The sequence below is a fragment of the Trachypithecus francoisi genome, unplaced genomic scaffold, assembly GCF_009764315.1.
Source record: "Trachypithecus francoisi isolate TF-2019V2 unplaced genomic scaffold, Tfra_2.0 Lachesis_group2, whole genome shotgun sequence".
Taxonomy (NCBI): Eukaryota; Metazoa; Chordata; class Mammalia; order Primates; family Cercopithecidae; genus Trachypithecus; species Trachypithecus francoisi.
Window position 1 is genome coordinate 160,329,888 of NW_022681465.1, and position 18,545 is coordinate 160,348,432.

Here is an 18,545-nt window from a genome sequence, read left to right on the forward strand (position 1 = left end):
GACCCCTCCCTGGCACAAGGCTTTCTTATCTCTCTGCAGGGAATGGGCCCTGTCTTGGTTTCAGGAAGCCCAACCAGCCTTACCAGTGGCTGTCCTACCAGGAGGTGAGTGATAGAGGACAGGCCCCACCCTGGCCACCCATACAGATCTGGCACTCAGGGCGGGTAGGGAGGGATGCGGGCACCTGCTGGGTCTCGGAGAGTCATTTATTTCCCTGGCCTGTCTGCCAAACTCCTGGCAACAGCCTTGAAGGGCTTCCAGCATACCTGGGTTGGGAGTCAGGGAGATCCCTCAGATCTATAAGAATCCTGGCCGGGCATGATGGCCCATGCCTGTAACCCTAGCACTTTGGGAGGCCAAGGCAGGTGGATTGCCTGAGCTCAGGAGTTTGAGACCAGCCTGGGCAATGCAGTGAAACCCCGTATCTACTAAAATATAAAAAATTCGCCAGGTGTGGTGGCATGCACCTGTAATCCCAGCTACTTGGGAGGCTGAGACAGGAGAATTGCTTGAACCCGGGAGGCAGAGGTTGCAGTGAGCAGAGATTGTGCTACTGCACTCCAGCCTGGGTGACAGATCGAGACTCCATTTCAAAAAAAAAAAAAAAAAAAAAAGAATGCCTCCTGGGGATCTCCTTCCCCTGTTGAGGAGTCCTTGTTTTCTCATCACTTCCCCACATCTGTGTGTAGGTGGCCGACCGGGCTGAATTTCTGGGGTCTGGACTTCTCCAGCACAATTGTAAAGCATGCACCGATCAGTTTATTGGTGTTTTTGCACAAAATCGGCCAGAGGTGAGCATCTACCTTGACTGGTTTAGAGGGATTCGTGGGGTAGGGCTTGGCTACCATGGAATAGTCCTGCTTTCACTGTTTGTAGGGCCCAGGACAAAAGAAAAAACAGAGACCCTTGGGCTATGCCACCACTCCTCTTCCCACCCTGGCTCTACCCCTCATCAGCACTGGCCACTCCAGTCACACTCCATCCACACCCCACCCAGCTCTACCAACAGCTGCCCCTTGAGCCAGTGGGGAGGAAAGACCTGAGGAATAGGCTCATGCGGGCCGTGGAGCTGTCCTTGGGGCAGTTTGGACATGAAATCCGGGAGTTACAGAATTCCCTGGGACAGGCCTGATCCACAAGGCTGTGGGTAAGCAGACACAACCCATTAACCTCATGGATTCCTTGCCACAGGCATAGGGCTTAGAGCAGGGACCCTGGTTACCTGGGCCTAAGGGCAGGACAGCCCTCCAACTTCCCTCTTTCCCCACCCGCTGCCTTGTGTGTCTCCATAGTGGATCATTGCGGAGCTGGCCTGCTACACATATTCCATGGTGGTGGTCCCGCTCTATGACACCCTGGGCCCTGGAGCTATCCGCTACATCATCAATACAGGTAAGCCCACTGCCACCCCACCCTGCCACTGGCAGCTGGCCCCTAGCCTCCAGCTTCTCAGGTTATGCTGATTGTCTGACACTCGTAAGAGGCACTTTGCTCTCAAAAAATACTAGGGTCTTACACTGTGGGTCCTGAGTTGGCTTCCTGAGTCAAGCTGTCCCCAGTCAGACTTCACCTGTAGGTTCCTTCCACAGGGCTCAGCTGCCAAGAACCCTCCACACAGGGTACAACCCTCTGAAGTTCATGACAGCTTTGCACAGATCCAGGGGGGTGGTAAATATCTCAAGCAGACCTGGGATGATGGGGGCAGAACCTGGAACAAAGGGAAGCTTGGAATCTGCTTGAAGAAGTTCCCTGGACTTCTGCCCTTGGTTCTGCCTAGGGCCCATGGCACATTCCTCTGTACATGAGGTCTGTCTTATGTATTTGTTTACACATAAGCTATGGGCACACAGCCCATGGAAGTGCTGCCTGGCACATGCTGCCTGCACTCATGGCCTGGGCCCACATGGTCTGACTCTCCTTGATGGCCCCCTGCAGCAGACATCAGCACCGTGATTGTGGACAAACCTCAGAAGGCTGTGCTTCTGCTAGAGCATGTGGAGAGGAAGGAGACTGCAGGCCTCAAGCTGATTATCCTCATGGACCCATTCGAAGAAGCCCTGAAAGAGAGAGGGCAGAAGTGCGGGGTGGTCATTAAGTCCCTGCAGGCCGTGGAGGTGAGGGTCTGCTTCTGGGCTATTTGCTGGGCTACCGCTGGCTGGTCACCAAGTCAGAACTTCTGGTTATCTGTCCCTCTCATGCCCTGGAGTGGCTGTTTTGGGTCCTCAGGGTATATCAGTGTCCAGACAGGGCAGGCTTTGCAAGGGCTGGTGGTGGGTGGTGGGGTTGGTGCCCACAGGCATCCTCTGGGAGATAGGCTCTATGGCTGGATCAGTTAATCCAGCCTGGCACTAGGCGCTGACTGGTGGACCGTGGTGCCAGCTTACCTCAGAGGTACTCAGCAGCCCCTGGAGCTTCCTCATTTCCAGCTAGCCTCAGCCTGTCTGTGTCTGAGGACTAGAGACATAGGTCCAGGAGTCTGGGAGAGGTTCTTGCAAACGTGATCCAGACCCCCAGCGGCCAGCAGAACGGATGTTTCTGTGCCGGACCTCCCCAGAGACATCAGGTTGGTGGCAGTTTGTGGTCTGCTGGAGTGACACAGGACATTCTGGCCTCCAAGGCCTCAGGCCCTGCCCAGCAGCCACTGACCCCCCACTATGCCCTACTGGATCTAGGCCCCAGGCCCTCCTTCTCCTCCTGCCTCCCTGTGTGCTCCCCACTGTACTGGTAATGCCTATGCATTGTACCCCTCCCTGGCACTGGCAGCTGACCTACACTGGCAGCCCCCACCTGCCCCACCAGCACTGACTGCTCATCCAGAAGCCTAGTCCACCCAGCTGCTGCATCCTGAGCATGTGCCCAGCTGTGCCAAGAGCACTTTAAGCCCAACATGCTCACACCCAGATTGCCATCGCACAGTTGGCATGTGCACACTGCTTAGCCTCTCCCTGGGGCTCAGGCTCCCTGTCTGTAATGTGTGGGGTGGCCTAGAACCTCTAGTCACCCTCCCTGTCTCCCAGGAGCCTCAGGCTTAACGTCTGTCTGAGAAGAGGCCACTGAGGTCATGTCTGCCATGACCACCTCAGTGACCTCTTTGGAATCTTAAACTCTGGGCTTGGTGCAGGAGTGAGGCCTACTAAGCTGTTTATTCTGATTTTGTGTGTGTGTGTGTGTGTGGTGTGTGTGTGTGTATGTATGTGTGTGTGACAGAGACAGACAGAGACAGACAGAGGGACAGAGAGAGAGAGAGAGAAAGAGGGAGAGAGAGAGAACTTTTGAGCATTTAAAAACAACGTTTTCTTCTTTCAGGACTGTGGCCAAGAGAATCACCATGCTCCTGTGGTAAGCTAATCCGCCTTCAGGTCTTTACTGAGCAAGATGGTGTGCAGGGCTTGTCTTTACAGAGTCCCTCACTGTGCACAGACCAGCACCACTATGTTAATAAGCAACTCCTGTGTGCAAGCCAGGAAATGCCCACTTGGGTGTCCAGGACTTCTGTGGGCCAAGGACCCAGGGAAGGACCTGGAACAGGAGTCAGGTATTTGGGAGGGAGAAAAAAGAGCTGCCAATCCTGGCCACCCTTGGTTCTTCAAGTAACTTATTTGGGAAGTCTTATTTTCTCCCTATGAATATGGCAAACTCTCCAGAAGATGCAGTAGACAGAAGCAGCAACAGAACCAGAAATGGACTCTTGTGCCAAATGGCCTTGTGGCATCTGCTGTCTTTGTTCATCTTTGCTTCGTGAACTTTTCTGTGCGTCATCCCCATGTGATACTTCCTGGGGTTGAGCCACAGTGAGGACAGCTGCCCCGGGATGGGCCATGTGGGGGTTTTCAACTTTCTAAAAGCCATCTGGCCTCCAGAACTCCCTCCAGCTCAATCCTTCCCTCTCCCTTCACACAGGCCTGAGCAGGTCACCCCAGGCTTCCCAGGGCACTGCATGGGCAGCCCCTGGTGTTTGCCCATCTCCCACACATCAGGGCTCAGTCTTAAGAGAACCACTCTCCCATCCCTCAGCACCCTTTGTCTCTTGTGCCTCTGCCTGTGCCCAGGCTGGTTCCTCTCCCCAAAACACCCACCCACACTTCATCTGGAGAAATCTTGCTGCCCTTCCATCTCAACTGCCACCTCCTCTGGGAAACCATCCTCTACGTGCAGTCAGACTTGGTGGGTTCCTTCTGGTGACCCCAGACTGTGTGCCCAGTGCCAGGGCAAGGGCTGATGCAGAGCAGCCTTGGTGACACAGTGAGCAGCTCAGTGACCGAGCCACACGTGCTCCCAAGCTTAACCCCAGATACTTGCGAGAACATGGGAAGGAGGGAGAAAACTGGGTCACATCCACTAGAAAGGTCAGAGCTTTGATAGAGACTGAGATGTGGCCACTGCAACCCAATCCCACCTAGGATAATTCAGCCCAGACTGAAGTAGGGGAGGCAGTGGGACCAGATGTGAAGTTGGTGGGACAAATTAGTGTTCACACCCCAGTTAGGTTTCCTCAGCTTCTATTTCTTTTTCCTGAGCACTCACCTGCCCACCTTTCTGAGTGCAGCACACAGGAGCATGCAGGCATGCCCAATACATGCTGACACCCACATACAGCATACACATGGGCCTGGCTGGTGGGGGAGCTCAGGCATCTTGGGCCCTGGCTGGCCACACTGGGTCTCCCTAACACACTCCTCTTCTCACCCCTGCAGCCCCCACAGCCTGATGAGCTCTCCATTGTGTGTTTCACAAGTGGCACGACAGGTAAGCAGAGGCACGCAGATCCCCAGCCACGGCTACCTGCACCCTTCCCTGGTGGCCTAGCAGGTGACTGCTGGAGTCTTTGATGCCCTGTTTGAAATGGGCTGAGCCTTGTCTGGTGCCTGGCTCTAGACACTGGGTCCCTCCTGCACCTCCCAGTGCCCGGCATGAGAGTGGCCAGATGGACAGTGTGCATTGGGACGTCTAGTGTGAGAGCTTGGCACCTCCCAGAGCTGAGTCAGCAGAGTCATGGGCAGCTGGATCATGTGCTGAGGGAGGTCCTTTCTCACTGGGGTCATTTCTCTCTGGGAAACAGCTCTCACTCCCCTGCTTTCTGCCTCTACCTGGCCTTTGTGTTGGGGACTGGGGAGAGAGTGTGAGGTTTGGCGTCTGAGAGCCTTGGTTTGAGTCCTACCTCTGCCGCTTGCTGGGGGACTGTGAGCCAGTCATTTAACTTCTCTGCCACCAGTGTCCCCAGTTTCTCATCTACCATGAGGGTGGCTAAAGGTGCCAAGTGGGAGATGGGACAGTGTGTGAAAGGACAATACAGATACTCCACAGGCTGGAGCTGGTGTGCCATGAGCAAGGCTGTCAGGCAAAGCACACAAGCAGAAATGACACCCTCTGTGCTTGGAGTTGACAGAGGAGCACACACATCAACAGTGGCAGGAATAATCAAGGAAGGCTTCCTGGGGGAGGCAGAATGTGCAAGAGGGCACGGCACAGGCACAACCCTCTGCATTTCTATAGCATGCTATCCACCCTTTCTCTGCACCACTGTGGCCTCAGCACAGCCTGTGAGGTGAGCAGCATTGTCACCAAGCCTGCTTGCTCCAAGGGGACACTGTCAGCAAGTAGAAGCACCAAGACTTGTGCCCTGTTCTCATAATTCCCAGGCCAGGGCCCTTCCCAGTGCTGCCTTTCCATCTCATTTGATGATGTGGATGTCACTTGCCTTGCCCTGAATGGGCAGGAAGTCTCCAGCCTTCTTATTCCAAACTGAGGATTGGCCCATCTTGATGACAGCTCTCAGTGGGCAGTGAACTGGGGCTCTGCATGCCTTCTGCAGATGCAGCCTCTAAGGCATTTGGCAGATCTGTGACCAGCCCTATAACCAGGATTATTCACGTCAGTGGATCATGATAAACACGCTTTATTGAATATTGATTTTTACCGTTAACTCATATGGGTTCAAGGATTTCCACCATATTCTACTAAACTCTGTCAGAAAAATAACAACACAGCCCTTCCTCCCCAGAGGCTGACATCCAGAACCAACCCAGAATTCAAAAATGTCCTTCAGGTTTATGTTGCTTTTTAAATAGCACTTCCCAATGTCTTTTTGTCTTGAGTTTTACAATGTGAATTTTTGCTGACACGGTTTTGGGGAGCAGGTCACTGCTATGGCCTTACCTTTGGACCTGCCTTCAAAGTGTGCCTTCAGGCTTTTAACAGGTCACTTGGTCATAAACATCGCCCTTGGATCTGGAGAAAAACTTCATGATGCAGAAATGTGCTATTGCCTGGCTGGGGAGGGCAGACATCCTGTCCAGTGCTTTTCCAGACTGTAGGAAGCTAAGCCATCCTGCTCAAGCTGTGTGTGGCGGAAGCAGATTGTGTGGGCCTCGAAACACAGGCTGTGACTTACTTTCCCAGACTTCCCACTCCAAAGCTATGGCTGGTGCCTGGGCAGAGCTGGGGGAATGAGCAGGGCTCTGGCCTGATATCACCCTGCCTGGCTGTGCACTTGGATTTCCTTGGCTTTACGCTAAGCCCGTGTTGTGCCTCTTGTACTCATCCTCTTGTCGGGCACATCAGCCTTGTGTGTCCTCAGCGTCACAGCCCAGATACAGCTTCCCTTAAATGTAAGCTAAATGTCCTGGCTCCCAGCCTCATCAAGGGCCACATTGTTCTTTTCGTGGGGAAAGATGGAAAATACAATCTGAACCTGACACTTGGTCCATGATTCTGGTGGAATCATTCCAAGAAGATTTCCTTCTTGGCATGCGGTGGAAAAATCTGTGGAGATTCCTAGAATAAGTCAGTACTTTGAAGTCCCTATTCAGGCCAAGAAGGTCTGGGAGGTGGAGAGAGCTTGTGGTCTTCCTGTACCCAGTGATGGCTGAGGGGTGGGCATGTGGTTTGCTATTCATTTCAAAATAACTGTTAGCTGAACTGGAATCTGAACCCACTCCCACATCTGAAAAAAAGACAAAATGTGGGTGTAGCACAGCCCAGTTTGGGAAATTGGGTCCCTTGAATGATAGTTAGGATGTTTTATCCTTGTGAGCTCATATACTTTGTCTTCACAGCGAAGAAAATACAGTGTTTTTTAAAAACATAACTTCCAGTCTATGTGTTTTTAGCAGTCTTTTTCTAATTCATCTATATTTATTCATTCAGCTCATTTTTGTGAGTACCCACTATGCATCAGACCTAGCATTAGGGGCTGAGGGCATAGGGATGACGAAGACAGGTTTGCACCCATGAACTCCCAGCTTGTGTCATCAGGCAGTTACAATATGGTGTGGTCACTGCCTTGAGGTCTGCATCCCTGGTGCATGGGGTACCCGGCCACCGAGAGGTGAGTAAGAGCAGGACAGAAAGGATTTTCAGAGGAAGTCAGTCTAAGCAGAGTCCTGAAGGATCAGTAGCTGTAGAAGCCAGGGAAGGGCATTCCCGGCAGGAGAAAGAGCATGTGCGGAGGCATGTGGTAGCACAGAACACGCTGCTTTGAGGGAGTTTTGAGAGGAAAAGAGAGGACCCCAGGCAGGGCTTGAGGGCACGAGCATGAGGGAGATGATGGGACAGGAGTTCCCAGTAGAGGTCAGGCAAGAGGGGTTGGAGAGGCTAGAGGAGAACAGGATCTGTCAGCATCATCTGTGGCTAAGTTGTAACTGGAGGATGTCACCATGAAATGACCTGCTGGTGCTCTTGACAAAGGTTGGTCCTCCCAGCACTTTGGGAGGCCGAGGTGGCTGGATCATGAGATCAGGAGATCGAGCCCATCCTGACTAATATGGTGAAACTCCATCTGTACTGAAAATACAAAAAATTAACTGAGTGTGGTGGCGGGCACCTGTAGGCCCAGCTACCCGGGAGCAGAGGCAGGAGAATCGCTTGAACCCGGGAGGCGGAGGTTGCAGTGAGCCGAAATTGCGCCACTTCACTCCAGTCTGGGCAACAGAGCGAGACTCCATCTCAAAAAAAAAAAAAAAAAGAGTGGTCCTGGGGCATGGGGTGGAGGACTTGGTTGCTGTGGACTAAGGACTGAGGAGTGAATGGGAAGTAAAGATATTGATTCAGTACAAGCATGTGTGCACTTCTTTCAAGAAGCTTGGCCATGCCACCAAAAGGCATGCTCCATCATGTTCATAGCAACACTATTTGTAACAGTCAAAATCTGGAAATAATTCAAATGCTTATTTGCTTACAGTAGAACATTGTGTCACAATGTTGAGCAAAAGAAACCAGGCACAAAAGATTGTATGATTTCTTTCATATAAAATTATAAAACATCATAAATTACCCTGTGGTTTTACAAATCAGGATAGGGGATGTCTTCTGGGATAATGGCACCCTGGAAGGGTGATACGGGAGCCTCTGGGACGCTGGTGATGTTCTATGTCTTGATATGGGTGCTGGTTGTACAGCCAAGTTCACTTTGGAAAACTCCATTGACCTTTACACTTATTTGGGCACTTGTCCATGTGTGTATTATACTTGAGGAGAAAGTTGGTGGGTTTTTTTTTTTAATAGTTGACTATGAAGATATGGCAGAGAGTGAGATTGGCAGCTGGTGGAGTCAAGGGCTTTGGGGGAGGTTTGTTGCTCCTCTGGAGATCCTGAAATTGTTTCTTATGGCTGAGAAGCGGCCACTGGAGACAGGAAAGGAAGAGGATGCTCAAGCACCAAAGTCCCCGAAGCTTTGGTGTGGGTTGGGGAGAGAGGAGGCCTCCAAGCACCAGGGAGGAGATGGCCCTGCTAGGAAGGAAGGGGTGAGAGCAGAGTCTGGGAGGCCAGGAAGATGTGGGGAATCCTCTGACGGCTTCTGCCTCCTTTGTGGAGTGGGAGTCAGAGTCCTGGCTGAGGGTGAGAGGAGTCTAAAGGGGGCATGTGTTGACAGTTTCTGGGAAGAGAGCGCCTCTGGGACAGAGGCTATGAGCCTCAGGGGCTGTGCTGTGGAGGGAGCGGGAAGGTTGGCAGCTGGATTGACTTGGTGGGGTTTTCAGAATGGGATCCTTGGGGAGCCCCAAGAGCTGAAGCACTTGACGGGAGAGTGTCTGAAGGGAGGGACATGGGAGTTAGCGAGGGAGGAAGGGAGGAAGGGATGAGAGGGAAGATAGGAGGGGAGGTGCCACAGGTCTGGAGTCATATGAAAGTGTCTCAAAGCATGCGGGATCCATTCTAAGCACTGGCTATTGGCCTGGGAGGCTGAGGGGGTGGAGGCCATTCAAATTGGGGCATCCCTTCTGTTCCGAGGATGTCCATGAAAGCCCAGGCATCTGCAGTCATTTAGCTCAGCATGTAAATGCCCATCAGCCCCAGAACTGTGGCTCCTCCGAGGTGGGCTTTCTGGGGAAAATGTTCACCATGACCTATTCGTTTTGTGCTATTTGGTTCAAGACCTGTATGAATGTAGACATAAAATTATATCTCAGCACTCCTGCTATATAGCTTTAGATTTACTTAACCTCTCTTAAGCTTGTTTTCTTGAGTATTAGATGAATACACTTAACTTACTGCATAGAGTTGTTTCAAGAAATAACTGATTTACCATGTATGAAGTTCCCAGCACAGTGCCAACATTAGTGGGTGTTGAATACTTGGCTACTATTATAGTTATTATTTCTATTCTTACTAGCCCTCAAGTCTGATTTTTTAAAAATTGGTGGATATGGGATTGATAAAAGTAAGACTCAGACCTAAAGATTTGAGAGCCTTTAGCAGGAAGATGAACACTCTACCTGCATTATGAAACTTCCAGGGAATTTCAGTCACCAGTAACTATTATAACCCACCTTTGACTATTTAAAAGCAGAAACAAGCAGCTAGAATCCCCCAGCTGGGTGGCCCAGAACTGTCCCCAAACCCACTTGCACCCCTACGGGAGAAACCTTGAGCTCAACTCTATCCACAGCTGCTGTCACTTGGAACCAACATCCAACCAGGGCAGATCGTCACCCAGCAAAATTCTTTTCTACATAATAGCCATGGGAGGCCTGCCCAGGAACACTGACCAAAACCAAAATGTCATTGGCAGAATCTAACACTTGGAGAGTTTTTCTTCAGTGGCTAGAGAGAAAAATAAATACAAGAATGGTCAGCTTATGAGGGGATGATGGGAAATACAGTGGGTCTCATATTGCTGAGACATTGGTGGCCTGGATAGCCAGTATCTCTTACTGACATTGCACCAGAAAAAGAGAAAACCAGGGAAAATTCTGCAATTTGATTCTGCAGCCTTTCAGTCTTCCCCTACAATTTGTTGCCAACATTCACTTCTTCTTCATCCTTTGGGACCACATGTAGAGACAACTTAAAGAAATAATTTGGGCATGTCTGGGAATGTTTTAAAATTCTATAGGCCATTAGACATGTATAAAATGGCATTCATATCCACAAGAAAACTAAAGGACATGAACTTTTCTCATCATGTTAGAGAAGAAAAGGGCTTATCTAACCAAGTGGAGTTGAATAACTACTGCTGTTGTATGTGTTTTGGCTTGAACTGAATGGAGGCTTTAGGATTTTTTTTTTTTTTAATCAATGAAGACAGTTTTCCCTTGAGATTCTTATACCATTCACCCTGAGTTCTATCAAGCATGAACAAGTCAGCCAACCTTGCAAATCCAAAGCTCTGTAACACAGAACTCTATTTCATGACACTTATGATTTCATACCTAGTGTTTGGGAGATATTCTTTAGAAACTTCCAGATCCTAAGAGTCAATGGGAAGAAATTACTAGGTGACACTCGGAATGCTCTGTGGGCCCAGGTACTCTGTGGGATTTGTATATGAGACAACTTGGATATTTCTTAATCTGGGCCTGGGTTTGAGGAAAGATGTTAGTATGAAAGAAGGATAGGCAGAGATAAAATTAGACCCCATGGCAATTTTTCTTTTCAAAAGGAAGATATTTTGACAGCTATTTATTAGAGAAATATAACTTTTTAAATCATGTCATAATCTTCTGTGTCCCCAGAATCACCTCTGTGATTTGCAATATGGGTAGAAGTGCCAGAGCATAGGTTAAAATCCCATCCACCATACATTTCAGTCAAACAGATGTGTCTTGTCTCTTGAATTCAAAGATTGGGCCATGCCTGATGCTCTTATCTCTGACAAATGGGTCACCAGTAAGTTGAACAAGTAGGCCTCCTGGGACATAATTATGGGAGCAACTTTATTTTTATCTCCGTTCGTGCCTTTAAATTTGTGCCGTGGGGGTAGGTCTTTTTCTGCTCCTGGGCAAAAACTCAGGCATCTTGTGCCTTTTCTGGTCGCTCTCAGGTAATAAAAAGTCCTATGGACATTGCAAGTCACAAACACAGTCTTAATTCAGAATTACAAGTGTCAGTCCAAAATAGGAATCAGTACACTTCACGGAGACTCCTTCCTCTCCCAAGCGAGGGCTGGCTGCAGGCTTGGTAAGGAGGGCACAGTCCTCCTCTCCTCTGTTCCTCTCTGATGTTTTTCCTTCTCCCCCAGCTTGCTAACAGAGGTTTCTGCCCTCTCTTACCAGGTTTGAAGTGGGGTAGCAGAATAAATAAGTGGAATATGAAAGTTGAAAGATGGTTTTGGGCAAATATCTAAAACTCCCTCTGCTTGATGGCTGCCTTCATGAGCACTCTTGACCTAGGCAGTGCCCTTCCTTGGGTTGTCTGCTGCCTTCTCCACTTCAGTTTCTGCCTCTGGTGTACTCTTGATTGTCTCCCCTCATGGGCGATGGTCCTTTTGCCCTGGCAAACTGGTCTCGTGGATAAGATTTATTGCACCCCACCATTCCCACCCCTGCTCTCTGAGACTGATGTTCCTTCTGTAGACTCCATATCCAGACTCCCTGGGATTAATTGTTTTTTTAATTTTTTTTATTTTTACAGCCACAGTCTTCTTCATCTTTCTCATTGGCCCCCCAGCTTCAGGGAGCACAATCAGGCACTTTGAGTGGTCCCATTAGGGGCTGAGTTAGCCTGGGTGTTAGGCTGGGATTGGGAGAGAGGACCCTTCATTCCTCCCCTTTTGATGGGCTATGACTCAGTGTAGCTGTCTCCAAAGATAAAAAATTCTCTCTCTCTCTGTCTGTCTGTCTCTCCCCCCACCCTCTCTTTGAGGCAAATTTCACATAGCATAAAATCAACCATTTTAAAGTGAGCAATTCAGGGGCATTGAATACAACACTCTCTTAGTCTCTACTCAGCCCTTTTATTGCCTCATTTAGGGTGAGGGTTGCAAAGTTAACATGTTGGCTTATTTGATGTTTCCTGGATAGATTCTACATGTAGTCTAGCCCCTCACTTTTGTGTTTTGCAGCTATTGTATCTGCTGCCTCAGTGGAAACGTCTGATTTAACATCTTTGGCTGCCTCAGTGGAAACTAATTTAACATCTTTCATACCTAGATTATATCTTTAGATCTTATAGAGCCTGTGAGGTCGGCATTACTGTCCCTATCTTACAGATAAGGAAACAGAGAGGAACAGTGGCTTGCCAGTGTTATGCTGGCAGTGAGTGGCAAGGCTAGGATTTGAGCCCTGTCAGATCTGTCCAGCAGGAACTTTGGGATTGTATCCACTCTGACAGGAAATGGTGGCCAAGCTGGCCACCCTTCCCAGCCTTCTGTGCCTGGGATCCCTAGCCACTTCTATCCTCTGAGTCATCCTAGCAGTCCCTGGCTTCCTCAAGGGCCCAGAGAACCAGGCCTTATGAGCAGTAGTGAAAGGTCATATCAAAACAAAGCAAGAATATTTGTGTCCCATTTCTGCCAAGCAGCAGGCAGGGAGGGCTGCCCAGCCCTCTGGATCTCCAGCCTGGCCTGAGCCTGGGGCCTTTTCAGGTGCCAAATGCAGCAGAGAAGTCCTCTGCCATCAGAGTTGGCTGCTGGACTCAGGAGATCAGCCCCACTCAGGCCCAGGGATTAGTACAGAGCCCTTGCTGTACATAAGGGGACTGGGGGCTGAGAGCCTCTTCTCCTGAAGGGAGACCGGAAAGGATAAGGCACAGACCACAAGCAGTTCACCCTTCAGGCCTTGAGGCACCCCACCTGTGCAGCCATGTCACCTGCCTCCTGGTCCCATGCTGCTGGGAGCCTAATGGTAGGCTATGTCTATAGGATGGCGGTCCCTGAAGCAGCATTCATCTGCCTGTAAGTCTAAAGGTAGCTGAAGACAAAGGCCAGAGGCTTGGGTGGACAGCCTGGGTGTCTGGGACTGCCAACTTGGGCACTGTTTTCAAGAAGTGGCCCTTGAGCTTCCAACTAATTTGACTTCTTGCTTTCTTTTTATAGGGAACCCAAAAGGTGCGATGCTCACCCATGGGAACGTGGTGGCTGATTTCTCAGGCTTTCTGAAAGTGACAGAGGTGAATAAAGTAGAATTACTGTTGCAGGTGTCTCTTGAGGACAACCTCAAGCCTCAGAGGATTTTTTTTATTTGTTTGTTTTCTTTTTATTTTTTTCGTGATGTAATCTGTGCTGCCATTCACAGGCAGGAGTTTCTGTTATTATTAGAGCAACCCCACTTTTACCATCACTTTTCACTCCAAACACTGAAATGATCCATATTTGATAAATATTCAGTTGATTTCTGGGAGTACTAAGATCCCAGAAAGAAAAGCATGCAAACCTATTTTTCCTTTCTAACTTCAAATAACTTAGAAAATTGATATAGCTATGGTTTTGTGTATACCTTTATTTACAAAGTAATCCTTAATAACTTGTTTTTCGAAGATCAGGGTTTAATTCAGTCATTTTGTGTTTAAGGACTACTAGAGTCTGAGAAACAACGGCAACTGCTAATTTATAAGGCTGTACTTAAAGGTAAATCTAAAATTAAAAAAGCTTTGATATCTTGGCCTGACTAAAACATGTTAGCATTTTATAACTGGCTAACAAAGGAGGACTTTTCCCACAAGTGGTGAGTATGTCCTGCAGTTTCCTTCAGCATAAAGGAGTGTATCTTTTCAAAAAAGTTTGGCTCTTTCTCCACTGTGGAGAAAGTCACTCTCCACGTTCATGGTAGATGACATTATGGAGTGTGTGCCCCAAACACTTAGTAGAAAACTGTGAAAGACAATTTATTTTAGTAGAAAACTGTGAGAGACAGTTGCTGGCTGAGCCCAGGTCGGGAGCAAGGTTTGCCCAAGCTGGCCCAAAAGCCAGCATAGGAGACTGAAGGCCTCTGCAAAGGGATGGAGAGCAGGGAAGTCCAGCAGAGGAGAGTGCCTGGAGGCACAGCCCACCCGGATCCCAAGCCTTGTGCAGGGCTCCCCTGGCTGGAGTAGCCCCTGTCCCTAGGGTCAGTCCCATCTGTGAGATGTGTCCTGGGCCCTGGCGGGGCACAGCAGGGCTCCCTGTCAGTATTCTCCTTTAAGGCCCTGGTTCCAGGGATGGCTTGTGAGGCCAGGCTCAGCCACTGTTTGGGGTTTGGCCTTGTCTCCTCTTCTGGCTGGGGCTTGTACCCCAGCCCCAGTTGCATAGACTTGGGAGTCTCTGGGCCCCTTTCTCTGCAAGGACTAGAAAGTGCTGACTAGCCAAGACCTTCTGAATCCCTGCCCAGGTGTCCCAGGGAGCCTGGAGAAATGTGGTGTGGGGCAGGTCCTGCAGGTGTCGGGAGGAAGGGGAGAGAGCTGGGCTGGCATCAACTGACTGCAAGTGAGGGGCAGGCCCTCTGAGAGGAGACTTCCCTGAGGAGCCCATTCTGCTGGTTTCTGTGTGCTTCATTTGGCTCTTTGCTTCTGCAGATAACCTAGACCCACTGACGCTGCGACCTAATACTCCGCTTCCTATGCTGCCCTGTCTCTCTGTCTCTCTTCTTTCTGCACCTTCCCCCTCCCTCTCTCTCTCCCTCTCTCTCTCATTTCTTCTCTTTTTCATCTCACCTCTCTCTGTCCTCACCACTCCCATTCCCCTCCCCCTCTTCCTGTTTGCCCTCCAGGACCATTTTCTCTTTATTGTTTTATGGTTCTCTTGTCGTCTTCCTGTCAGTGTTTCTTTCCTTTCTGTCTCCCATGCCCGTCGCCTGCAGAAAGTGATCTTTCCGAGACAGGACGATGTGCTCATCTCCTTCCTGCCTCTGGCTCACATGTTTGAGAGAGTAATCCAGGTAAGACGCCCACCTGACTGACGGGGCCTTGCCTGGGCTCCTTCTTTTTTCTTACAGAGTCAGTGGGCTCCCACTTGTGCGGATGTGCACATTTCCTATTTGCCTTTAGCACACATGTTTGAGCGAATGGTGCAGGTAAGGCCCTGGCATCAGGGAGGCACACTCTGTGCCTAGAACCCATAATCCTAGCGGGTGTCACTTGTCACTGGTGGCATGAAGTAGGACCAAACTGCCCTGTCCTCAGAAGGTACCATAGGGGTCCGAGGGCTCAGAGGACCTTAGCCACCCCACCTGTCCCTCCTGGGAGCATTGTTCCAGGGAAGCCCCCAGGCCTGCCTTGTCTTACCCATGGACACACTCAGCTGAGAGACACCCCAGCTGATAGCATCTTCTCAGAGAGCATTGCAGCTTTGCAGACGCGCTTTACCATTCAAGCTCTGCAGTACAGCTCCATTTATGACCAAAACACTTATGTTCCATAACTTTTACAATTCACAGACTCCTAAAAGAGAAAACAATAGAGTAAAGTTGGGGAATGAAACTGGCTTGGCTCCTCAGGCTGCAGATGGGGACTGACCTGAGGCTGGCCCTGAGACAGGCCTTGTGGAAGTACAGAGGGAGTGGGAGGAGGAATCCATATGTGATTGTAGAGACAAGGAATTCTCCATATATGTGTCACTCAAGGGACCAGCGTATGAAAAAACTGTGTCTTCTAGGACTTTCCCATTTTGCCTTGGAAGAGATCTTATATAATAGTGCAGGTAAGGCTCTGGCATCTGGATAGCATGCTTTGCAGCTTTCCAGACCTGGATTCAATGCCAGCAATTACTGTAAATTAGTTTTGTGACCCTGGGCAAGTCATGTAACCTCTCTGAGCTTTGTGTTCCTCACCTGTAGAAATGCCACTTCCCTTATAGGGCTGTTATGAGCATTAAAGAAAGGGGCATATATAAGGCTCCTGGCATACTCCTAGTCCCATTAGGAACCAGTCAGGGGCTCCCCCTTGGCCTCCCACTGAACAGCACCCACAGCCAACTTCGGCAGCATCTCCAGTACTCATGGGACCTACACACATTCACCTTCCCAGAATTCCCTGGAGAAATCCAACGCCTCTAAGACCTAGAGCAGACCCATTAGTAGGCTGTAGTTCATCTCAAAGACCTGAGTCCCCAGGGAGGCCCATGTCCAGGGTTTGGGAGTAGGTGAGGGGGCACATAACAGTGAGAATGGCTGCTTTGGCATCTCCCAGAGGCTCAGGATTCCTCTCCATCTTCTGCTTCATCTCCCTGTGCCTGAGTGGGACTTAGTTGGAAGGTAGGGGGTGGGGGTCACCTCAGATAGCATTCTTCAGTGTCGCATGGCAGTGACCAGAGCTGGGTCAGGGGGTCATGGGTGCTCTCCATGTAGGGTAGCACTTTGGACAGCTTTGGACTATAGCCAGTAGTGACCACCCTAAAGGACTCCTCCCTTCCTGTCCTATCCTTCCAGTCTGTCGTCTATTGCCACGGAGGGCGTGTTGGCTTCTTCCAGGGAGACATCCGCCTCCTCTCAGATGACATGAAGGCTCTATGCCCCACCATCTTCCCTGTGGTCCCACGACTGCTGAACCGGATGTATGACAAGGTGAGCTCTGCAGGGAGTCTTCAGCCAGGCTGAGGGGCTGCATATTTGCTTGTTTGGACAGGGTCTGGAGCCCCAGGCAGGCTTTCAATGCCTCCACCACCAGGTCCTAGAACTTGCTTCCTCTCTTGTAGTTCCTGACTCTTTCTCATTCTTCCTACTCCTGTTTTCTTCCTATTCTCCAAAAACCCCTGCGGGAGAGATTTTTTTTTTTTTCCAGGAACTTCCATCTTCACAGCATGCCTGGACCCTGGCAGTGTTAACCTTCAGCTCAATGTCACACATTCAGTGACCTCCTGCAGGGGCAAAATGGAACATAGCTTCTCTGCTGGCCAGTCTGGGCCTTATTCCTGGGGGATATGTGTAGAAGTGAGACATTCAGGCCCTGACAGCTGCTTCCAACTTGTGTTCCTCAGATCTTCAGCCAGGCAAACACACCATTAAAGCGCTGGCTCCTGGAGTTTGCAGCAAAGCGTAAGCAGGCCGAGGTGCGGAGTGGAATCATCAGGAATGATAGTATCTGGGATGAACTCTTCTTTAATAAGATTCAGGTAAGAAAATGAACAAGTGATTGTAGAGGGCCACCTAAGTATCCAACGGGTGACTTTACAGGAGAACTGGAGAAGTTCATCCCAGTGCCCTGTAATCGTGTGAAATAATAACTCATTTGCTCATGAAATCAAAGCTTAAGCTATGATTGAAATTTTAAACTTAAACATTTTTGATTTTTGGAGATACATTACATTTGAGATGAGCAAGAAGAAAACCTACTGTGGATAGTAGGTCCCTTGATCTCCACAGGCAACAATGTGGCTTTGCCGTTGGGTAGTCAGGTTAGTGCTCCACTGAGAAGCTCCTGGGCCCTGAAGGTTCTCTTGCCCCTCCCTGTAATCCTGGCCGTGGTGGCTTTCCAGCAGCATAGTTCTAGCCAAATGGTTCAAAATCTTCTTTTTCTTTCCTGTGTTCTGCCCCTTTAATATCTCCCACACCAGACCAATCTTGAATTACTCATTTCTGTACCTCCTCAAAAGTTTTCAAGCTCTGCATTATCCAAGGAATCTGCAGTTAATTAGTAGCATTATTCATTTTTTATTGCTACTCTATTTTTAGTTTTGAAAATTAATATTTAAAATATCTTGGCTCAACTTACGTAAACAAAGTGTTTCAAGTATTCTGTGTCCTCAGCAGTACGTAGTAAATAAAGCATGGTATTGATTTATACGTGAAAAAAGGCAATGCCATTAAAATGGAAATTGGAAGAGATTGTCCTAAGTAATTGTTTTGGATTCTTGTCAATGATGGGAGAGTGAGGGAATAGCTGTGTATTTTAAGGAAGGGAGAAGAACCAATATTATAGAATGCCACCCAGACTAATGGTACTTATCTCAAAAGGCATAAAATATTGGTCATATGGTGGATTGAGTTACAGAGCTGATTGTGTTTATCATTAGGAAAGGGAAGGAATTTCCTCAGCTCATGTGTTGTACAACCTCAGGCCTTCTTTCTGATCCCAGCCCTAGCATCCAGGTAGGACCCAATTGTTGGATGTTGACCTTGGATGAAACCCAAATGGACTGGACACCATCTCAGACATCACAAAATTTGGCAGCTCTTCTCTCTTCCCACAGGCCAGTCTTGGTGGGTGTGTGCGGATGATTGTTACTGGAGCAGCCCCAGCATCACCAACAGTTCTGGGATTTCTCCGGGCAGCTCTAGGGTGCCAGGTATTGTCATTGTGTGTCCTCCCTTGGGAACAGCAGGAAGTACGTTAAGGCAGGAAAACTACTATACCCTCTACTGCTCAGAGAAAGAATGAACCAGGGGGCAAGATTTTTGTGAGACAAAAGCTCCCTCCTCTGA

At 49.4% G+C, this 18,545-nt stretch overlaps 1 protein-coding gene across 9 annotated transcripts in view; it reads left to right on the plus strand.

Moving 5' to 3' along the window:
* Positions 1–18,545, plus strand: part of ACSL6 (acyl-CoA synthetase long chain family member 6) — a 62,085-nt gene that overhangs the window by 21,799 nt on the left and 21,741 nt on the right. For 5 of the 9 annotated variants that reach the window (XM_033181321.1, XM_033181313.1, XM_033181318.1 and 2 more), the window contains exons 4-14: positions 40–104; positions 690–791; positions 1,293–1,392; positions 1,936–2,114; positions 3,307–3,339; positions 4,695–4,746; positions 13,250–13,323; positions 14,988–15,065; positions 16,554–16,688; positions 17,102–17,236; positions 18,314–18,409. In XM_033181321.1, coding sequence (XP_033037212.1) covers positions 40–104; positions 690–791; positions 1,293–1,392; positions 1,936–2,114; positions 3,307–3,339; positions 4,695–4,746; positions 13,250–13,323; positions 14,988–15,065; positions 16,554–16,688; positions 17,102–17,236; positions 18,314–18,409 — 1,049 coding nt within the window. Of the gene's footprint in view, positions 1–39; positions 105–689; positions 792–1,292; positions 1,393–1,935; positions 2,115–3,306; positions 3,340–4,694; positions 4,747–13,249; positions 13,324–14,987; positions 15,066–15,122; positions 15,201–16,553; positions 16,689–17,101; positions 17,237–18,313; positions 18,410–18,545 lie in introns of all 9 variants that reach the window. The other 4 variants (XM_033181322.1, XM_033181316.1, XM_033181315.1 and 1 more) reach the window with 4 other exon arrangements.